The sequence below is a fragment of the Gallinula chloropus genome, assembly GCF_964237585.1.
Source record: "Gallinula chloropus genome assembly, chromosome: 16".
In the NCBI taxonomy this organism is placed as follows: domain Eukaryota; kingdom Metazoa; phylum Chordata; class Aves; order Gruiformes; family Rallidae; genus Gallinula; species Gallinula chloropus.
In genome coordinates, this window is record NC_140101.1 from 1,240,863 (window position 1) to 1,264,218 (window position 23,356).

General features: G+C 50.1%; 1 protein-coding gene across 1 annotated transcript; it reads left to right on the forward strand.

Moving 5' to 3' along the window:
* Positions 1–675: 675 nt before the first annotated feature.
* Positions 676–14,911, forward strand: RAD21L1 (RAD21 cohesin complex component like 1; the record flags this gene model as incomplete). The annotated part of the gene is made up of 13 exons (XM_084271482.1): positions 676–819; positions 2,348–2,477; positions 3,802–3,901; positions 4,877–4,983; positions 5,389–5,574; positions 6,195–6,296; positions 7,218–7,328; positions 8,970–9,199; positions 10,459–10,561; positions 11,341–11,480; positions 12,173–12,259; positions 12,977–13,054; positions 14,723–14,911. 13 exons carry the CDS (start codon positions 676–678, stop codon positions 14,909–14,911), a joined length of 1,707 nt encoding a protein of 568 aa, XP_084127608.1.
* Positions 14,912–23,356: the final 8,445 nt, after the last annotated feature.

Sequence of the window (23,356 nt, forward strand, 5' to 3'; positions counted from 1 at the left end):
GCTAAACCCCCCGTCCTCCCCCGTCCCCTCAACACCGGCTAAATCCCCCTGCAATCCCCTCGGTGCCTAGCTGGCTCCCCTCATCTCCTCGGGGCCCCCGCTAAATCCCCCTCCCATTCCTCGGTGCCTGGGTAGGTTCCTCTGTCCCTTCAGGAGCCTGCTAAGCCCCCCACCCGCCATGGCCTCAGTGCCTGCCTAGGTACCCTGTCCCCTCAGATCCCCCTAAATCCCCCTTGTCCCCTCAGCACCCAGCTGTGTCCCCCCCCATCCCCTCAGGTCCTGCTAATCCTCTCATCCCCTCAGGGCCCAGCTGGCTCCCCCCATCCTCTCAGGCCCCGCTAAATCCCCCCTGCCCCATCCTCTCAGGGTCCCACCAAATCCCACCATCCCATCAGGGTCCTGCTAAGTCCTCTCATCCCCTCGGCCCTGGGGCCATCGCCTCAGGTCCTGACAAATCCTCCCATCTCTAGGGCCTGGCTGGATCCTCTGATCCCCTCAGATACTGCTACATCGCCCCCCCCATCCCCTCAGTGCCTGGCTGGGTGCTCCCATCTCCTCAGGGTCCCACTAAATCTCTCTTCCTTCTTCATGTCCCAGGATTTTTCTCCTGTTGGAAGGGGAAGAGCCCAGGGAGGTGGCAGCAGGGTTGTCCTACGAAGCTTCAGCCCAGGCACCATGTTCTACATGCATTTGCTTGTGAACAAGCGCGGGCCGTTAGCCAAAATATGGCTTGCTGCCCACTGGGAGAAGAAGCTCACCAAAGCTCATATATTTGAGTGCAATTTAGAGACTACCGTTGAAAAGATAATCTCACCCAAGGTATGCAATTCATTGATGAGGTATCTCCTGGTAAGTTCTGGGGTAGATTTTCTGTAGGGCACAGGGCTATTGCTGTGGTGGAGACTGACTTAGTAGGACACATTTGTGGCTCTTTCAAATCCGGTGTGAGGTAAACTCCTACTGATTTTATTCAGTTCTCACTTGGATAAAATATCCATCCTGTTAAATGACAGTTACATAAATATTTTACTTGCTATTTTACTCCTGGAGATCTGTGGCATACGTTTCTGCATAGAGTAAGAAAATGTTACCACAGTGTATTCAGATGTAGTATTCTGCACACTGATCGAGGTCCAGAGAGCACTGAGGGATCGTGGTACATGGGTTTGTGCTGCTCATGAGGTGGCATGAGCCCATCAGTGAGGTTTGGTTTGGTGGCACCGGTCTTTTCTTCAGAGACTTTGAGTGCCAGCTGTGGGTTTTGTTCAACATCATTTGGGAAAGGCTGGCATTTGAGGAAATGGACTCAAAAAGATTGAAAAGTCAGCTGCTTAACCGAAGTCAAGGGACTAAAAAAACTGCCTTGAAATTGTGGGCAGATCATTTGAGGACAATGCTTTTGCTGACCTTGTGATAAATAACTCCTGACACACTGTAAGCATCCTTCCACTGTGGGTGGACTTCTTCCAGGTCCCCCATTATAAGCTGTTAAATATATAATTAAGCATACGTAGTGCTTGTGAGAGACTCTGATCAGTCCTGGAGGCTGCGAGTCCTCTGCGTACCACAGAAGGTATGACTCAAGCAAGTGCAGATGGAGGGAGACAAGTGCCCATGACTCAGTCCTTGGCCTCACCATTCCAACTGCATCCTAGGGAACGGCGAGGAACGCTTTGCACTGTCACTGATCGATGCCTGAGGAGATCCAAGGTTTTCAGCTGGTGCAAGCAGATTTTTTATTTTCATTTTTCTCCATGAAAATAGCAGTTTGATATTTCATTGCTTGAATTTCCTTGTCTTGCATGGGTTCTGGTTAACTGAATGCTGCTAAAATAGTCTTGGTGTTATTTGAAAGTGTTTTCTACGAGGTTAATACTTAAGTATCCTTTGCTTTCCCTTGCATGCTGCCCTGTCAAGCATCAGCCTGTCCACATTGAAGTGTGCTTGGTGCGGTAAGACTGGGCATAAATAAGGGCAGAGGTATGGTGTCTGCTTACTTCAATAAACAAAGCTTGAAATACGGGAATATGTGCAGCTGTGGTCTGTTTCAGGATGTGTTAAGCTGTTTGTTGGCAGTCTGGGATGTTTTAGATATAATAAGAGCATCGGTTCAGGACTCACACTTTGGCATGGCAACATTTAGGAGCAGAAGCAACTAGAAATTCCTGGTTCTGACAGTTCATTTCTGTTTATGATCCTCTGTATCAGTGCAAAGCCCTGTTGAATTTCATAGAGCTCTGTACCTGTGTATGTTACAGGAACCCTCTTACTACAGCATAGTATTTTCATCTCAATGTTTTTGCCAAAAATACTAACTCCTGCACAACTTTTTTTTAACCCATCAAAGTTTACAATAGCCCTGCGAACCTCTGGACACCTGCTCCTGGGAGTGGTGAGGATTTATCACAGGAAAACAAAGTACCTCTTGGCAGACTGCAGCGAAGCTTTGACAAAAATGAAGACAGCCTTTCGCCCAGGTATGTCCAGAATTCCATGGTTTTGTTTTTTTTTTTCCCAGCTGTGTCCTTCAGAGGACATTTGAAAAGTTAATTCTGGGTATTTCTGTTAAACACACTTTATTGATCCCAAAGGAAATGGGACATACTACCCCTACTGCTGAGGTTTACCCTGGTTTAATTTAATGCCATTTCAGGTCTTTTAACTCTTTAAAAGAAGCAGTATCTTAAGTGGTCTTCTGATAAGAAGCTTGAATTTAGCTTCTATTGCTAGATAATTACTTTTAATTTCTGATGACACCAACAACATGTCTAACAGTGTGCGAGTGCCAGATCTGACAGTGTGTTTTGAGCTCTAGCCATGTATCCAGCAAGAAGGGAACAGAGATGACTGCAGCCTTTTCCACCGGCCGTATGTTTGTCATACTTAAGCACCAAACAGGGAGGCACTGTTGCCTAAAAAAAGGCTGAAAACAGGACATCAGCGACTACTTACTGCCAGCTTTATGTGCTTTGTAGCCGGGTCCTTTTGCACCTTATTCTCAAGGACACAAACATTAGTTAGTTAATGTTTGTAACCGTTTGGAAGTCTCTAGAAAAACCACTGAAGTACAGAGAATTATCTATTTTGACTAGATACTGTAAGAGCTTAGAGAGGAGCGTATGGCACCAACCCAAGGCACAACTGCAGCAACAGAGGCTCTGACAGATAGAAGGTGGGGGGGAGGAGGGGGAATCTCAGTGGAAGTGGTAAAACTGCTGAAACAGGCTGTCCAGGGATGCTGTGGAATCTCCATCAGCAGAAATAGCCAGAAGTGATCTGACTTAGAAATTAACTCTGTTTTGAGCAAAAGATGGGATTAGATGACCTTCAGAAATCCTTTCTCACCCGAGTTGTTCTCGGATCCTCTGGCTACCAAGTATTCGCAGTCTCACTTCATAATTATTTGATGCTGGAGAACAGCGTTGTGCAGGCACTGGAGAGAGAAAGAAAATGCAGTAATTCATTGGGAGGGGCATGAAAGACTCTAGGCTAAATGTCAGCTGTGAAAATCTCTCAGTAGCTGTTCATAAGCCTGATGTATTTATGGCGTTTCGGGTTCTGTGGCAGCACACACTTCCATATCTGTCTGTAAAAAAAATATGGCATCTAAAGTTCATGTAAATAAAGGATTTTATTTCCACTTTGGAGCCCTGTGGACCAAGTGCTGAAGCTTCACCTCTCTGTCATTTAGAATGGCAGCAGACCTTCCTGACAGCTTTATAGGTTTATTAGGCGTACTTGGGAGAACATGGCTTTTATTTTATGGATATTCACTTGGGTTATGTTGTCTGTTTCTTTTAGGACTTGTTGACCTCCCACAAGAGAACTTTGAGGCTGCTTACCAGTCCATTACATTGCCTGAAGAATTTCATGACTTTGAAACGCCACTACCAGATATAAAGTAAATGCTTCCTTAGTTTCTATTCATTATTTCTAGTATTTTCAGATGTAAGAGATATCCTTGCTGTTACCTGACCAAGATTCAAATTAAACTGTCTTGATTTGATGACTGAATTCTCCTAAATTCCAAGCCAGCTTTCCAAGGCTGCCATCACAGGAGCCATGCTTCTGTAGAGCTCCTCACAGTCCAGTTAATCAACAGACCATTGCAATGAAATAATGTGTTGAATTTAAACCTTGGGATTTTTTAAAATTTGAAATTGAGTGAAGCCTGCAAATGACTTATTGTCCTCAAGAGCAGATAGAGCAGTTAGTATAAATCCTGCTGTAAGGCCAGGGAAGCTTTGGCTAGTAACCTCACACCCGCTGCCGTTCCATTGTGTGACTGCATCTACTTTCTGCTCCGTTGCTCTTTGGGGCTAGGGTATTTTATCAGCAGGAGTCAGCTTGGCTCCAATGAAAAGTCAGCATATTTCTTTGGCTCTTCTGACACGAATCAGCATTAATGTAGAAAATTTGATAAAAAAGCAGAAGGCCAAGGCATGTGTCTGTTGGTTCTGATGCTCCCCAAAGGTTCAGGGTAACAGATTTCCACTGAGGCTTCCTCCGTAGCTCATCAAATTTGATGGGATCTGTAAGTGTTGCTATTTTGTAGGTGCAGCTGCCATGTGACATTATTTATTCAGGCCCCTCTGTGTGCTAACTCTGTGAAGCCAGCCTTTCCTGCCTACCCAAAGGGTGTGGGGGGTTTGGTTCACAGCTGATAGCAAACAGCTTTGGGAAACAGTTGTTCTCCCTCCACAGAAGTGAGGATCAGCCCGTGTGCTTCCAATGCTGTAGAAGGCAGTAGCTATCATCTTTTGGGGCTTTAAGATGAAGCATTAGGATTGAAGAGTGTTTAAAAACAAGTTCTCACCTTCCAGCTGTAGATGGGTTTCAGTTCACCCTCTGTTTTGTATAATGTTTTTTTCATCAGTGCCATTGATGTTGCTGAGCATTTTACCTTGAATCAGAGCAGAGCTGAGGACATCACACTTGCAGAGGATTACGAAAGCAATGTACTTCTCTGTGATAGGAACTTTGGTGAGAGAAGTTGAGAAATCAGAAGTATTCTGTCAGGAAAAGTGTGGGTTTATGCAACATTTCGTACAGTCTGAGCCCTTTCCAGATGTGAAAAGGCTATTATTCAAAGTGTCTATGTTTCATGCTTGTGCTGACTGGCCTTTCATACCATCTCATGGTTAATTTTTCATGTAAGTACTCCACCTAATTAATATAATGTGTAATATGATATCAGAGACTGGGAACAAACCCCAGCATTTTCTGCCTTTTACTTAATTATCAAAAAAATGTTTATTGTTAATTCCATTTGAGGGATGGGACACCTTAGAGCTTTTTAAAAAGCATTTGAAGCATTAGGAAATGGACACAATAACACGTCTCAAAAACTAATGTGGGTGAAGCATCAGAAATTCTGTGTTTATTCAGATGAAGAACTGGATGTGCTGTGGAAGCAGAGCTGCTTTGAATGCAGAACCCTCACGAGCAGTAACAGCCTTGCAGCTGATCACAACTCTGGGAACACGAGTGGAGACAAGTCTGTGCTGCAGGAAGACGCTTACTGCTTCGAGCACGACTGTTTCGGAGACGAGGAGGATGCTGCAGATATGATTGGTAGGGTTTGCCACAGATAAACAGCGTCAGTTTCTTTCCAAATATTTTTATTCTTACAGGGAAACAAACAAGACAGCAGGAAAATGATTGTTTTCAAACAAAAAGATATTGATTTTTTAAAATGTTTTCATAATTCCTTTTTTTCCACTACTTGCCTCTGAATCTCTGATCACTTAGACATTGCCAAGTGAAATTGTATTAAACAAAATATTTCAGTCTTTTAGGCATTCTGTTTATACTTGATGTTTAACAATTTAGTCTATATTTTCAAAGAGGAGATACCTCAGCATTTTTATCTTTATTGTTGTAATAGCAAAGGCAGCAAAGTAGCTTCCACGTCGGTATGGTTTAGAGTAGTTACACAGACCTTTATAGATTTACACCTTTTAAATGATATAGCAACGTCCTGCTTTCCAAAGAAAAGGTGGGAATTGCAAAATTAAGACTAACCTCCTGTTTGTACTGGTGAAGGCAGATGCAGCATTGACAGCCATCTGCAGAAGCCGAGGGGGTTTTTGTTTCCACAGAATTAACCTTAAATAAGTAACATCAGGCTGTATCAGGCTATTTCATGACTACCAGGGCTTAGAATGATTAAAACTGTGCATTTTGTGTTTAAGAAATCCTGCTGAGGGATGAGCAAAATGGCCTAGATAAAGCCACTCATGATAAGGAGGAAGAACACCCTTTGTCACAAGATCTGCTGGAGATCAGCACAGCCAGTGAGTCTGCAGTGTCTGCTCTGTCTCACACAGACCGTCTGTTCCTCTATCAATGCCTGAAGTTACCCATCTTCAGCTTTCCACACTGTCCTTCTCCTTTCTTCATGCCTTTTGCTTTTTTGCTAAGATGCTTCACCCACCATGTCAGGTACAATTTCATTTGACCAAGGGATTCCAGATGTGTGCCCTGGCATTGCTGAGGGACACTGTTACACCACCTCCTGTTGGATACGCTGTTGATCCACCCTGCTGCTGAGGCAGCACCACACCAGATTTGTAGAGGAAAAGAAACTGAGTGGATGTGCTGTAACTTTTAATCTTACCTAAGAGTATTTCTGGCTCCCTGTTTCAGTGGCACATGGCACCTCAGCAGTTCATAAAGCTGTTAGTCTTCTTTTGATTTGGTATCAGTGAAATTAATTGTGTTTCTGGGTGTTTTTGTGTTTAAATATCTTAAACCCTTATCCACCCATCCCAGTTTTACTTAAAATCAAGTATTCTGGAACAGCTTTAAAGGGAACCAGTGGCACTTACCTCTCCTTGCACTGGTCCTGGTCCTACCGATTCCTTTTCTGAAGTGCCCACGCTGCCAAGTGGTTGTTTGGAACTGGAAACAGGTACCTGTTGAAACTAAACACTTTTCCTCCTAAACACTTTCTGTCAGGTGGGTTTTCCTCCAGATCAGTTCTCCAGCCTGTTCCACCACCTGATCACACCAGTTCTGGTGTTGGCAGAGGGAAGTGTGCAGTGGAGAACAGGAGCAGCAGTGGTGCTGGTTTTTACAGTGATTGTGAGATTAGGGACAAAACCTTCTAATTCTGATCTTTTTTTTTTGTCTGGTGTCATTTGTCATGAGATTGAGACATTATTCCATCTTGTAAACCTGGGGTCTTTTTAATTATTTGCTGGGTTTTCTTACAGTTGAGTCCAACTGCACAGACAACATGAAGAAAGAAAGTCACCTAACGAGTGAAACAACACTTTTCTTGAAAGAAGAAGAAGGATTTGTGCTTGAGCCAGTTTATGATACAGGTCAGAACTTGATCAGTTACTTGCTGAATGTTTACATTACTGTGTTTGTTTATCTTCTTGTTAGTGAAAATATTTGCAAAATAGATTACTCTCACTTTACATTTCATCTGCTCCTGCTGTCAGAGTTCTGTTTTATGGAAACTATTATACAAAAAACAGCAGGGGGTTATTCATCTGATCTGCCCAGACCTCTGCTTACAGTTTCTTTTGTGCACCAAACCAAGTTTTGCTGCTCTGCAGTTCTGCTAGCAGTGTGAGCCTGACCTGTTCATGAGGGTCACAGAGATGCTCAGAGGGCTGGAGCAGCTCCCCTACAAAGAGAGACTGAGGGAGCTGGGCTGGTTCAGCCTGGAGAAGAGAAGGCTGTGGGGGGACCTCATTGCAGCCTTCCAGTCCCTGAAGGGAGCAGAGGAACGGGAGGGGAATCAACTGTTTAAAATGGTAGAGACTGGCAGGACAAGGGGGATGGAGTGAAGCTGCAGGAAGGAAGGGTTAGATGAGATATTAGGGGGAAGTTCTTTGCAGAGAGAGTGGTGAGGGGCTGGAACAGGCTGCCCAGAGAGGGGGTGGGTGCCCCATCCCTGGGGGTGTTCAAGGCCAGGTTGGCTGGGGCCCTGGGCAACCTTGTGTAGCTCCAGGCTGGAGGTTGGTGTCCCTGCCTGTGGCAGGGGGTTGGAGCTCTGTGACCCTTGGGATCTCTTCCAACCCAGCCCAGTCTGGGATTCTATGATTCTATGAGCATTACCAAAGTTTCAGCTGAAAAACTGTTATTGCCAGTGACACATCAGTGATTTTTTATGTGCAAACTAACAATCTTGAAACTTCCAGGCCTTCGTAAAATCTTAGTTTGTGAGCTTTAATAAGATCCAGAAAGCAAAATGTTTCATTTCTTCTCTGGGTAAATCTGTGTCAGCTGTCATGTTAGTGGCTGTTAGCAAATAAACAAGTTCACGTTGACATTAATACTGAGAATACTGGAATTTTCCAGCCTGACAAAATAGCATTCAGGAAGCTGTGGCTATATAACCAAACCACATGTTTCTCCTGTGATCACTATGTACATATTAAATTGCTAAAGGATTAAACTGAAAAATACAGATATTAATTATGAGGTAATGATACCCGTTGAGTGCATCAGCAGTTCTTGGAACAATTAACTTCCTGATGGATTAAAGATGGTTTATTCAGCCCTGTTGGCACATCACGTGTTCTCATGAAGGCTTCACGTTCCTGTTTCTTCCCTGCAATAGTCACTGCAGTAATCATCTGTCTGCTGTGAGTAAACACACATGGATTTCCTGTATGAGAATACAGGGAATAGACTTTACAAAGACTTTTGGAGAAAAGGCCCATGCACTGGTGCTTTGGTTTTCAAGTCTGTGTGGTGTTCCAGGAGGTCAGCAGCCTGTCTGATTCACAGTGCTGAAGTGTTCTGCAAATAGACCTTATTACACCCACCCTTCCCTCCTTCCCTCCCTCCTTCCCTCCCTCCTTCCTTCCCTCCTTCCTTCCCTCCTTCCTTCCCTCCTTCCTTCCCTCCTTCCTTCCCTCCTTCCTTCCCTCCTTCCCTCCCTCCTTCCTTCCCTCCTTCCCTCCCTCCTTCCTTCCCTCCTTCCCTTTTTTTATACTTGTTCTATTTAGCTGTCAACCAGAGGAAAAAAACCAAAAGGAAGAGGAAGTTGCTTGTGGATGTAGTCAAGGAACTCAGCTGCAGCACCATATACAACCAGCTTAACAACTGTGCAGACATCCTTGCTACGTTAGACCTCGCACCCCCAACCAAGAAAACAATGATGTGGAAGAAGTCAGGAGGGGTGGATGAACTCCTGTCCCACGCCACAGAGCCCGTGTTCCATGATGAGCTGAAAATGGTAACGATCAGTTCCTTGCAGGTTTTCATGCTGGTTATGGGACTGCTGCACCTCCTGGCTCTGACTGTGAGAGATTTTGCAGGCTTGGTCGGGTGTGCAGCACCCTTCAGAGTGCAGTACAGATCAGCTGGGTACCTGACTATTTACACACTCCCCCTTAAATTGCTCCATCAGAAAGCTCCTCTGCAGAGCTCACAGCTTTCACCTCCTGCACTCCAACAAGAAGTAAGAAACTGACAAAGGAACTTGCCAGCTGGTGCTTCATTTCACATACAGGCCCCTGACTCTGCACTGATCCACAGCCTGAGAGATTTCTCTTAATTCCTTTCCTACTTCCTACTTTATGATTTGTCTGCTTTGCTTCTGCTCTGTAATCAACACAAGAGCACATCTGTCTTCTGCTTTCATTCCAAAGGTAGATCAGGCGTAAATATTATTACTGTATTGTTAATGGGTTTGGGAATGCCAATTTCTGTTGTACTTTCCCAATTGGACATTAAGCTTCCAGCTGGAGAGCAGTCAGGGCTTGCCTTTCAGAGGGCCAAAAAGTTCCTGATGACTCTGTTGCTTTGGTTAGAAGGGTGGGCCAGACCCCCTTAACTGCTCCTTTTGCACAAGAAAGGAGTACCTGTTCCACAGAAAGATGAGTTGCCAAAGCCTCTCATCTCCCTGCCAGATCATTCAAAGAAGCTTTAAATTCAGCACTGGTGATAAGATGAATGAGATCAACACCTATACAAGGTGACAGAGACGGTGTAAAATCAGTGCAGCAGCCTTGTGGTCATTGCTCTGTTCCTTCTGGGAGAGAGCTGGGAAAGAGCTGGGAGGCAGGGGCTCCAGGCAGGCAGCTCCGCGGCTGGTTACAGCAACACAGCCTCACCACTTAGAGTCGAGGCGCAGAACTGCAACTTCACCAGGGTGAAAAATACTCATACACTACTGTGTTGGGAGAGGAATCTGCACACAGCTACACACAGCTAACTGGGTGTTTCCTTCTTTCATCCTTCCTTACTGGCTGGCTTCAAGGGAAAACATCCTAAGATGTTTATTCCCAGAGTTCTCTGCTGAAGTTGAAGCCACAGAAGGAAATAATTTCTTAAAAGAAAAAAAAATTGCAAATTTTTGGAGTGACCTAATTCAAATCTCTAAATCCTGGGTTGCACTAATGAATATACAGCTCATATTCTTCCCTTTCTCTTGATGTTTGCAAATCAGCCAACAGGATCTTCTAAAAGAAAACAAAAATTAATTCTTTTCAGTTGTTTGCAAGATGCTTCAAGACTCCCAGAATTAAGATGAGAGGAAATGGAATAGAAAGAGTGCCTGAAATAGAAGAAATAAGGCAGGAGCAAGATACCACAGGTATTATTTTAATTCTTTTGTAGCTGAATTAGCTGTTAGAAAATGTTTTCTACTTTACATAATGTTTGAGAGATGTGCACAGTGTTTATGTGCCAAAAAAGTGAAATATTAAGGAAATAGACAACTAAATATTCTTTAAGGTTTTGTTTGTTTGTTTTTATAAATATTTAGCTGTTCTTTTGTTCCTTAGATCAGAAATGAAATGCAAGTCTTTTTCTTCCTTGTGGCATAAGGAGATATTTTTGTTTCACCTTTGGTTTCTCTAATTATCTACCAAACTGCAGATTTAAAATAAAAAAAAAGAGAAAAGAAAAAGACATTCCCACTTTTTCTGAGTTCAGTCAAACAAGCTCTCCAAACTCCCAGCTTCCTGTAAATAACTTCTCTTTGTAACCTGAGGATTGTGGTTTGGTGACTATCAAACCAGGAGAAATGTCCCGTTTTAGATCTTCTGAGAAGGTGATGTAGCTGCTTTCACCCCTTTGCTCCACTAGAAACATCATCTGTATGGCTGCCTCAGAAGTTAACCAACAAAACCACCTCCTGCAAGTCCATAAATGTCAACTTTTAGATGTTCCCAGGAAAAAAATCTCTCAGAAGATTCTTTCCTGTGGTCCTTTTGGGAATGATACTTACTCTATATTTACTCGTTCTGGCTCTTACTCTCAAGAACTGCTAAACAGGGTGTGATTTTTTTATTATTATTATTACTACTTTTTATTCTAAGGACAGAGCTTCACAGTAATTCCCTCTTAAACCTGGTTTTTTTGTTAATACAGAAATGCTGATAGTGGAGGAGCCAAGTTACCTGCAGGAGTCAGATCATTCAGAGACTGGGAGAAAAATTAGAAATGATTCTTTTCTGTTGCCATCACACAACAGTAGAAATGAAATGGATGAGGACTGTGGCCAGACTATAGTGAGCAGCTTCTGTACATTTCAGAGACCTGGATGTGTTTATTGGGTTCATTATATGTTAGGGTTCCACTTCAAACACCTCAGGGAATTACCAAGAAGTGTTTGAAAAGGATGCTGGAGACAGTGGATTAAGTAGCTTGTGTCATGAAAGTTTATTTATATGCACTTTTGGTAGACCCTCACAATGACTGAATGATTAATTAAAATTTCTGTTAATCAGTATAGATTACAGGCTAATCACTAAGTATAAGTGGATCCTTAATATGAAACACCTCTTTGTGCTTATAAATGTAATCATCTTTAGAAGGGATCAAACATATCCTTTGTGTCTCAAATTGAGGAAATCCTTAAGCAATACCAAATTATCTATTTCTGCTGCCTGTTCTGAAGCCAAAACAAGAGAGGGTTCTTTAGAGAACATGAGGCTGATTTAAAGTTGAAAAAGAATGACAAAGTCAGGCCTAGTGGCAGCAGAAAATGTAGTGTCTGTGCCCGAACTGAGCCTGGCTGTAGGGTAAATACCACAGCAACTCCTTTCCTGTGTGACAAAAGACAGGGTAGAAATAGCAGCTGCTCAGTCATTTGGCAAAACGTTTATTGTAATAAATTCTTTGAGCAGAATTATGAATTGAGAATTTTACTGTATGCATAAATCATAATGCCCACTGATTGTCCTTTCTGTTCCAACAGCAGGATGGAACAGCTTTCTCTGAGAGCTCCTCACTGGTGAAAAACCCACTGGACCAAGAGGCTGAACCACAGCAGGCTGAGTTAACAAACGTATGTGAACCCCAAGCTGACAGCTCTGACTTATTTCAGAACAAAGCTGTGCTCTTTCTCAGAAATGCCTTTGTGAGAGTGATTGCATTGTGACCTTGCAGTGAGTTCTGGCACACAAACATCATCCCTAGTGCCACTGTACAGCGTGGCAGTCGGGCACACGTGTGCTCCAGCATTCAGAGGTTGTAGTCTGGGAGGGAGCAGCTCTGCATACAGAGATTGTGTTCCTGTCAGGAGGAAACCTTTCCTGAACGTACTGGTTATGAAGATGCTCAGATGCTCTGAAACAGTCTTGTTTCCTGTCGACTTCAGAGGTGAAGCCCAAAATCTAAACCCAAATTTTTGAGCATCCTTTTTGGTCCCTGACCAGTACAGGTCCTGTCAGAATCCTTGTTGTGCAGGGCAGTATCTTGCTGTGAAGCTGCCTCCCCAAGGCTCACTGTAGCCACTTCCACAGTACTAACTGTGTTGTTGCACCTGATCTGCCTCTCTGTAGCAATGTTAGCCGTGTTCCTCCCCCTGCAGAGAGGCTGCTTCTGTTTCACAAAGCCTAGTATGACTGCAGAGCTGTCAGGGGTCCCCAATATTCGGCGTGTGGCCATCAAAATGCCCAGCTCCAGTTGGGTTTTCAGTTAGGCTAGCACTCTTGTCCTGTTGATCATCACAGAGTGTGACTCTAGCATGCTGTCTTACCTACTGTTCTCTTTCCCTTTCAAGGACCCAAGAAGGAATGTGAAAGACCGAGAAGAAGTAAGATGGAGCAAAAGAACTCTCCAGTTATTAAAAACTTTACAGGTACCAGTGCTGGATTTTGTAACTAGATGCTAAAACTGGGTGTTGGTTTCAGCTGGACCACAACAGAAAATGTCTTTCTTACAGTGCTGATCGTATCCCTGCCTCTCACACACAGCTCAGAACGGCGTTGCCTTGGGTATTTCTGTAGGAAACCAGGACTCTCAGTGCCTGACATGGTTTCCTCCCCCAGAACTGCTGGAATCACTAGAATTTTCTGAACACTCGATTCCATGGCAGCGTTTGCTGTAACACTAAGCCCTTGCTCCCTCCCTTCTCTGAGCACGCTCTGAAATAGCTGTACAAAACCCAACTCCTAGCTGCTTACGGGTCTGCCAGATCTCAGCTGAGCACTGCAGGGTGCCATTCATCTGCTTGAGCTGTTCCTGAGATGAAGGCTAGGGACCAGAGGCAGGGCTATGCCAAAAAGAAGGCTGGTAACACTTTCTTTAGGAGGTTTCCATGCCCTGGTGCTTTCAGGGTGCTTGAAATTTAGCACAGAGCATAGCCTCTGTGCCAGGAAGCCTTGCAGAAGCTTGTAGAACTGTAGTGTATGGTATCATGTGCTGTATCAACAGGACAGTAACAGGAGCCAGCACAGGCTGCCCCAATACCAAATGCCCAAACTCTTGGCCTAACAGCTCAGTGCTCTTCCTCCCTGTCTGCCTTGGACGAGCGTTTTGGGGCTTCAGCATTGATCTGGTTTGGGGGAGTGGGGAAAAAACAGAGTAAAAAGCTATTTTCTTTCAGGTCAGTTGTCCAAAGTGCCACCTGCCTGAATGGAGAGTGGAGGAAGGTGATGGGGAGATCCCAGTGTGGGCAAACAAGGGGGCTGTCAGAGAGGCCTTGGGTTTTTAAAAAATTAGTTTACATGAACATATTTAGAGGGCTGGAGCAGCTCCTCATTGCAGCCTTCCTGTCCCAGAATGGAGCAGAGAAACAGGAGGGGAATTAGCTTGTTAAAGGGCAGAGACTGGCAGGACAAGGGGGATGGATTAAAGCTGAAGGAAGGAAGGGTTAAATTGGATATTAGGGGGAAGTTCTTTGCAGAGAGAGTGGTGAGGGGCTGGAACAGGCTGCCCAGAGAGGGGGTGGGTGCCCCATCCCTGGGGGTGTTCAAGGCCAGGTTGGCTGGGGCCCTGGGCAACCTTGTGTAGCTCCAGGCTGGATGTTGATGTCCCTGCCTGTGGCAGGGGTTGGAGCTCTGTGACCCTTGGGGTCCCTTCCAACCCAGCCCAGTCTGGGATTCTATGATATTTCCAAGTTCCCATGAATAAATCCTTACATGTAGTGTAGCCATTAAAACCCAAGCAATAACAACCCTTAACGAGGTGTGCCTGAAATTGCCTGCACCATAGTGGGTTCTCCATTCCAAAGAACAGGGTACACAAGGACTTTTTTAGTGTTCTGAACCATGGAAGCTGCTGCAGATGTGCTTCACCACATTCCTCAGTAGATATCACTGACCCCACTGAGCTGCAGGCACGGTAACGTGTGTAGGCATCAGCAGTGCTACAGCAAGACAATGTTCAGAGCCACTTCCATGAGTGCAGAGCTGAGACAGGAACCTCTTTGGGGCATCCAGGCAGAAAATACTCTGAGCCGTGCTCTCCAGCTTGGACTCTATGGGATCTGGTTGGACTGACTGATTCTCTCACCTCCCTCCTGTAGCACCTGAAGAAATCCGGTGTGCCCTCTGTCAGTTTTGGGAGCCTGTGTCAGAAGAACAGCCGGAAAGAAGCCGCAGTCACCTTCTACATCCTCCTGGTGCTGAAGAAACAGGCGCTGATTGAGCTGAGCCAGCGTGGCCCCTTTGCTGACATCACAGCCACCCTCCACCCCGTGTCCAACGCTCCCTGAGATCCCTAGGATTCAGGGAAGCTAATAAAAATAAAGCTTATTCTACACTTCTCAGCACATATAATCCCTGGAAACACGACTGAAAAATGACTTGCTGAGCTGTGGTAACCGAGCAGAGCTCCTTCCTTCACATCCCCACCCAGGGCGGGTGCAGGAGAGCTGCCTCGGGCTCAGCTTCTGAGGGATTCACCAGCCTGTTCTGTGTACCAAGCAGATACTCTGTGCATACAACAGAGCTAAAATACATCTTCTGCACAAGAGATTTACGTTGTGAGGGGGTTTATGGAAGCCCTCAAGAACCTTTCTTTGTGGGTTAAATTATTCCTAACCAGGCTCCTGTGCGTTAATGATCTAACACCATCATAAGAGAAGCCTGTTAAGCTCTATACAGAAGTTTAGTCTATTTTAAACTATTCCTTTTGATGAATGTTTGTTACTTGATACTTTAAGGTCTGGGATGCTACATGGGTTTAGTGTGTTCAGGCAGAGAGCAGCTCTGCTACCCCAGGAAGAAATCCTCTTGCCCAGAACTGCCACCAGTCTGGCTTTCATGGAGCATGGTCCCTTGAAGACTAACACTTATGTTTACCTGCAGGCCTGTTTAGAATTGGATGTTAAGCTGAAACATTAGTAGCTCCTTGCTCTTTTTTAGCTAATTTAGGATGTTTTAACACTTTTATTGTCAATTTTGTAAAGTTGGTGGTTTTCAGTTGCATCATACCTGCGCCGCAGGGGGTGGCTGTGTGCGTTCAGCTCCCCAGCTGTGGGTACACTGGTGCCTCCTGATATGAAATCAATAAAAATCACAAGAAGATGTTCCCTCAGCTCGGTGGTGTTTGTTCTTGAGGATCAGACCTGGCAGCCGCCTAAGCTGCCCTCTGGGGTCGCCTCCTCAGAGCCAGCGTTGTCCGTGGTTATTCCCAAACCGGTATCCTCGTCCTCCCGGCTTTCGCTCACCTCAGTGGCGCCCCGTGCGTCTGGTCCTGCTGCTCCTGCCGCGCATCCGTGTTACTGGTGTGCAGGGCTTAGCGAAGGTGAGGAACTGATTCCGAGGGGTCTGTCCAGAGGAGTAAAAAGGCTTTAAAACGCCGGAGGGCCCCGTGCTGGGCAGGAAGGGATGGGCTGGGGTTTGGGCTGGCTGGCTGCGGGCCTTGTTTGGGAGGAATACATGGTGAAATAAGCAATAAGAAGCCACAGTTCTCCGAGGAGTTACGTTTTGGGGTGTGAGTGACCCTGTTTGATAAAAACCTCCCTGTTTTCTGCAAAAGGAACATTCTTTGCTGCTGTGAACAGGAGCGACACTCTCTGAGCATCTCCCCTTCGGGTCAGGCCTGGTGGTTTTGTTCTGGAGCTCCAGCCTGGAGTGGGGAAGGGGTTTTGTTCTCCACATCTCGTCCTCAGCCTCTTGGGAACAAACCTGTGGCAGGGGGAGTGAAAACCTGTGTCGTCCCCCCCCTCCCCATTTCCCACAGCAGATCTAATCCCCCACCAGTGTGCAGTGTGTGTCTGGTGAGCCCCCTGCTCTGTGGGTCAGGGTGCCATGCCCAGCATCCTGGGCAACCGAGCGCTGCAGGCTGGGGAGGGAAGGGAAGGAGAAAAGGCTTTTCTTCCCTCAGAGCCATCCGAAAGGACTCTGCATCCCACACCAGGGCTGCTGCCAGCACCACCACGTCTGCCTTTGCCATGGTAGGAGCAGCTCCAGTGGCAGCAGATGCAAGAATCCATTAGTTTTTCTTTTGAGGGGAGAGGCTGAGCATGGGATTCACCGGGAAAGAGGGAAACAAAAGGAGGCTGGAAGCAGACAGGAGGCAGGAATAAAGGAGAGGCGGGACATACATACACTGAAGCCGGCCTGTGTATGGGAATAACCCAGGATCTTGGAGGAAACAGCCCTAGAAGGAAGACTTGGTGTGTTCACAGAACAGGTTTGCCAGCACCCTGACATACCCAGGGGGCAGTTACAGAGGGAGCCTGCACAGGCAGGGGGAGCACAGCGCCTCGGTGAGCAGCGGGCTCTGCGTCCCCACCGGCCACACTCCGGTCCAGAGCCAGACCAGGAGTAACTTCTGCTCTGACCTTGCTGACCCAGGAACCGAGTCTCTGTGTGTGTGCACACGTGTGCACGTAGGTGATGTAGGTATATGTGCACCTCCCAGTTCTCCCAGTCTCTCGAGGGGCGGCTGCAGCCCATCTCGGGTACTCGACCAGAGAGGGAGCCCCAAGCCCTGCTGCTCGCCGCGGGGACTGCAGCAAGTGGCTCGGCGGCTCCCAGTGAGCGCCCAGCAGCGTCGCCCTCGATGTTTGCTCATTAGATAATTTGGGAAGGTTCAGCTCGATCGCTCCAGAAGGAAACGTGTAGGCAGCACCATGAGTAACCAGAGAGATTAGACACGCCGTGCCAGTGATTACCAGCACGATTTCCCATCAAGTGAGCGGGGAGGGCGCTGGGAAACACACGCCGACCTGCTCCAGGCACCAGCCCTGCGCAGCGGGTGGGCTGTGCTGATGCTGCTCTCCCAGCCCAGCCCCGGAGCTGGCGGCCTCGCCGCCGCCGCGCTGACCCGCAGGTATTTCAACCAGGCGAAGGTTTTCCTCAGCTCTTTTATTCATTTCTTGTCCCCGGGAAAAGTGCGTCATGGAGCAGGCGCACGGATCTCCTCAGAACTGGAGGGGTTCGGTGAAAATCGCCACGATGGAGGGACTCCAAAGGCCGGGTGGCCGCAGCGCCAGGCTGCCCCGGCTCCCCCTTCCTCCCCCTCCTCCTCCTCCTCCTCCTCCTCCGGGGTTACGCGGGGAGAGGAGCCGAACGCGACCCGCCGCCAGCCCGGGCGCAGGGAGCACCCGGCCCGCGGGGCTCCGCCGCCGGGGAGGGACCTCAAAAACCGGCTTTTTTCCTTTTTTGTTTTTCTCATTCCCGGTGCTGCACCCCGGCAGACTGGAGTTGCCATAGAAACGGGGGGAAACCCGGCGGGGAGAGAAGCGGGGAGGGAGGCGGGGGGTTGGGGGGTGGGGGGGCCGCCGCGCCGCCGTCGCTTTAAGAGCGCAGAGGAGGGAGGCAAATTACGCAGCTGCAAGGCTCATCCCTCCCTCCCTCCCTCCCTGGCTCCATCCATCCCTCCCTCCCTGCCTCCATCCCTCCCTCCATCCCTCCGCCGCCGCGCTGCCCCCGGCCGCCCCGCCGCACCCATGGAGGCCGGCGCAGGTGATGGAGGCGGGGGAGGGCGGGGGTCGGGGGGGTGAGGTGGGGGGGGTACGGGGTACCGCACCGCGCCCCGCCGCTCATCCCCCGCTCTCTCCCTTCCCCGCCAGGTCGCTGAGTCCCTCCCCCCCTCCCGCCGGCGCTGCCGCCCCGGACATCGTCGGGGCCCCGCGCAGGTGAGCGGGGCGCGGGGCGGGCGGGGGGCGGCGGGGCCCGGCGGCCGCCGTGACTCATCCCTTTCTGGCTGCGGGTTCTGGGAGGGGTGGGGGACCCCAGCATGGTGCTGCCAGCGCTGCTCTGTATCATGGGGGTGGATGGGAGGGGGCTCCACAGGGTAGAGGTTGCTCGGGGCGTGTCACGCATCGGGCCCGCAGCACACCCGCATTGCATGCACAGGAACCCCATGGCATGCACCGGGCACACGTCACCCTCCCCAGACCCGCACCGCATGCACCAGACCCCCACGGCATGCACCAGAGCCCTGGCACGCTCACCGGCCCCGCACCGGACCCACACGGCACACGTCGGGCTGGCATCACGCTCACCAGATCTGCAGTGCACTCACTGCACCCTCCCTGCGTGCTCCAGCCCCACATCCCATGCTCCAGCCCCTCCCTGCATGCACCATCCCCACATCCCATGCAGCAGCCCCACATCCCATGCAGCAGCCCCTCCCTGCATGCACCAGCCCTACATCCCATGCAGCAGACCTACATCCCGTGCACCAGCCCCACATCCCATGCAGCAGCCTCTCCCTGCATATACCAGACCCATATCCCATGTACCAGACCCATATCCCATGCACCAGATCCTCCCTGCATGCACCATCCCCACATCCCATGCACCATCCCCACATCCCATTCACCAGCCCCTCCCTGCACACACCAGCCCCCCATCCCATCCCATCCCATCCCATCCCATCCCATCCCATCCCATCCCATCCCGCATGGCAATGCGTCTCCCGGCACCGTGGGGCGTTGCAGGAGCTGGAGCTGCTGTGCAATTGAGGTTTTATTATCTGATGGCTTAAGGCTGCGTCTCCGAAGGGACCCAGAAAGTGCAGGTGCTGGTTGATGAGCCGGGTGCTCCTCTCCCTCTCCTCTCCACAAGGTCAGTGCTGCCTGGCTGTCGCACGGACGCCCGGTGCTTTGCATCTCTGGTGCTTATAAATCCTGGTGGTCCCACCCTCCCTGGGCACTGGGGCTTTGAAGTGCCTTGACCTGAGGTGGGAAGGTGCAACCCCCCGTTTCCAGGGCTGCAGAGGCTGGGTGGAGGGTGGGGAGGACACAACGCCCGTGCTCGCACCTCAGCAGCTTTGCGGTGGGGCTGAGCGGGGAGATGTGGTGTGTGGTTACAGTAAGTAGGCCACTCTGGCAGTGCAGAGACCTGGGGATAATCCTCCTGTGACCATCATCTCTCCCAGACCTTGTTTGAGGTGGGTGGGAGGTTTGGGGAGACCAGTTTCCGCCGTGCCGAGATGGCACGAGGGTGCAGAGGGGAGGAGTGGCTGTTGTGCTGCGAGCTGGGGGGCTCCTCCAGGATTTTGCCTGTGTATCCCAAAGGAGTGGGCTCTTCCTTCTGCTTGCCAGCCCTCAGCTCAGCTCCCTGGCAGGGGATGGGCTGTGTGGTGTGATCTCACCTGCATCCCCAGCCTGGGGTAAGACCCTAGGGTTTGCATCCTGGGTATCCTGCTCCTACTTTCATGGCAGTTGCTGCTGCTACAGCATTTGTCAGGGAGCTCTTTGCCCTTTTCCCTTTGCCTCCTGAGGTCACAGGAAGGGACCAGCCTGTTCCCTCTGGTTGGGCACCTTATTTTTAGCTAATGAGGGCCAGGAATCACCACCTCCCTGTTCACCTCCACAGCCAGGTCAGCTGGAAAAGTGATGAGCTGCATAACCTGATCTTTGCCAATGGTCTCTCTTTTCCTGTAATCCCTGGGTGTCAACTCAGCATGTTATTCCAAAGGGGAGGATAAAAGGAGGTGCTCCTCTGTTCCAGCATGTGATACAACAGCTCCCAGTGCAATGGAGTTTTCTGGTGTTGCATAAACACCCTGTCCCTGCTCTTGCCCTGAGCACCTGATCCAATGGGAGCTGGAGCATCTCCCTCTGCCCAGCAGCCAGGTGAAGCTCTGCAGGAGCAGGGAGCTGGGGTTCCCAGCGCCTGGAGATACCAACCCTCCCTTGAAAGCTCCCAAGCAGGAGCAGAGCAGCCCCTGGTCCTGAGGAGCAGGAAGCAAAGTGGGTGCCAGATCAGCCTCAAGACTTTCCTTAGGACTCCCAGGAAGGAGGGGTGTGGGCATGGCCACCACCCTGCACCAGTGCTGACCTCAAACTTGGCTGGACCTCTCTGGGCCTCAGCAGTGGCCCCAGCTTCTTCCTGCTGCCACCCAACCCTCAGTCCCTTCTCAAGCACCTTGTCCCAAATCAGGGTGCTGGTTCTTCGCTCAGCACTTTGCTGATCTGTAGTGTGAAGGAAAAGCAGAGCTGGTGTCAGAAAGGCAGGGGGAGGGCTGGGGGGGGTCTCCTCAGGAGCCCTTGAAGCTGTGATTTCCCTCCCCCTGCTGCTCTCTGCTTTTAATCTTGTCGGTACTGGAAGGCTGGAAATCTCCCTCCCCCCTCCAGCGGGGAGGGTGCGCAGGGAAGGCACCGTTTGGGATTGGCAAAGCTGCTCTCAGACGCTTGGGCTTGGTGCCACCATCACCAAACGTTCCTGTCATGGGGTGAGTGAGGAAAACAAGGGAATGTGGCAGCAGACAGGGGGACAGGAGCCCCTGCAAAGGAAGCAGAGAGGGAGAAATCCAGGCAAATCCCGTGTCTGCTGCGTGCCGAGGGCTGGGGCTGCCAAACGAGCTCCTGCTCCTTCTCTGCACCTTCCCCACCGGGACGGGATGAGCTGGTGGGGCAGCTCGGGCAGCACAGGAGCTGGTTCCTTCTGAACCCCAACGAAGTCGAGCCAAGAGAGACGGCTCAGAGGAAAGAGCCTGTGGTGGCAAAACCCTGGGAGGAACAGGCTGAGGAATCATCATCATCATCAGAGCTCCCTGAGCCAACGGTGAGGGTCTCTCCAGGGGTCCTGTGGCCCCATTTCCCATGCAGGAGGCTTCTAGAAGGAGCCATACTGGAGTGTCTGTCTGTTGCTGGCCCAGCCAGGGCTTTGAGCGTGGTGTGGGGACGCAGCAGTGTTCGTGCTGAAGCATCTCTGCAGGGCAGCAGTACCAAAACGATGGCTGAACCACTGTTCTTGGGAAGATCCTCCCCTGGGGTGCTGGGCTGAGCCTCAGGGCGCTCTGATGGCACTCTGATGGCACTCTGATGGCACTCTGCCATGGCTCTGCCACCCACCTGCCTTTGCCTTGCTGTCGTGGTGTGATCTGTGGGGCAGTACTGCCCCAGACCCCTCTGTGGCCGGTGGGCACTGGGCACCCACTGTGGGACGCAGCTTGGGAGCTCCTGGAGCCCTGCAGTGTCACCCACCCCAGGGCAGTGGCACTGGGGGGGCTCTTGGCCCCAGGAGATGTGCTGAGGTGCTAGTGGGGGGGCATCTGAGCTACCTGTGCTGGTGGGGACTGGGCATGTGTCCTGCCTGGTGCTGCTGGTGTGGGCACAGGGAGCAGTGGCTGTCTGATGGGGGGTCTCCAGTGCTGGGGGTGAGAGGATCTTGTGCCCCATCCCACCCAGCACGGGGTGTCAGCTTGTCATGCTGCACCTCCAGCTGTTCCCTTCCCAAGGGCTGTTGCTTTTATTTAGCCTGAGCTCCCCTGGCAGGTCCCATGGTGCAGGACAAGCACTGGTCCCTGCTGCTGTCTTTCAAGCAGCTGCCTTTCTGTTCTGCTGTGGGCCAGGTGATTCACAGGGAGCTTTGCCCTCAGTGGCTCCAGGAGAGTGTCACACCTTGCACCAGGCAGCGTCCATCCTGCTTGTCCCCCAGCAGCATTTTGGGGTGCTTGGCAAGGTGCTGGAACGTGTTTGGGTGGTTTGCAGCTCTGGGTCTGCTGTGGGTTGGACCATCGGACCCTGGTCCATACCAGCATCCCCAGGGAGTGGCTGTGCTCAGCAGGGTCCTGCTGGCTTCCCCCAGTGTGGGGATGAGGCAGCACTCCCAAAATCACCCTGCCCTGGCTCCTGGTGCCTGGTGGTAGCTGATGGAGCCTCTGTGGAGCTGCAAGCCTGGGAGACTCTGCATCATGGTGGGGTAACGGTGCAGGGCTGAACTCTGGCTGAGGGGTCAGTGTCTGCAGTTTGTGTGGCTGGGCTCAGCACCGCTGTCTGAGACAGGGTTAATGCTGTTTGGGGTCTCTGGAGCCTGTGCCACGGACACGTCCCCTCTCCTGGGGCACAGGCTGTTGTCATCAGCTCCATGAGGGTCACCACACCAGCAGGGGATTCTCCTGCATCTCTTCTCTGTCCTGCAAAACGTTCCCCATGTTCCTCATTCTGCAAAGGTGAAAACAAGGTGGAAGAAATCCCTTCCCCCACATGGGCTTCCAGCTGGCAGGGGAGCCCTGGCTTCATCTCACCCACCCTTTGGATGCCCTGGGGTTTGCAGAGCAGGAGCCCTGGCCATGGCACATCACTCCCCAGCCCTGTGGGTTTCCTCTGCTGAGGGTCCTGATGTTCATTTGGGGGGGGTTGTCCCCCCTGCTGAGTGGGAGCTGCAGGACTGGAGCCCTCTGCAGACCCCCAGGGAGGCAGAGGTCCTCACTGCTGCTCCCTGGCTCGTGCTTCCATCCTGGGGAGATAATCTTGGCTTTCCTCATGTTCCTATGTCGAGGCTCCCTTTGCTCTGTAGCTGCTCATCCTGGTCTGTGTGGTGGTGGTTGCCCTGAGCACAAATTAGTGGTTCCCTCTGCTCTGAGACCCAAAGCAACCAGGTGCCACCCGTGTTTCCAGCTTTGGTGCCAAGCACACCCAACCTGCCCATCCTTGGCAGCCCTTGGGCATGGTGAGGCTTCTTTTGGGGAGACTGGCATGGGCCATGGGTCCTTGGGAGAAAGGACAATGATGATTTATTGCTAGTGGTGAAATTCAAGCCACCCTGGGGCAGGCAGTGAGGTAGAGCTGTGGTACCTGCTGGGATGGGGGTGCACAGCCTGTCGTGGTTGTGAGACCTGGGCAGGGGGGTAGGAGGGTGCTCTCCCCTCTGAGGGATTTGGGTGCCTGCTGGCAGACCTCAGCCAGGCTCCCTGTGGCAGCAGCTCAAGGCTGCTCTGGGTTTCTCACCCCCTGAGCCTGCTGGCACCATGA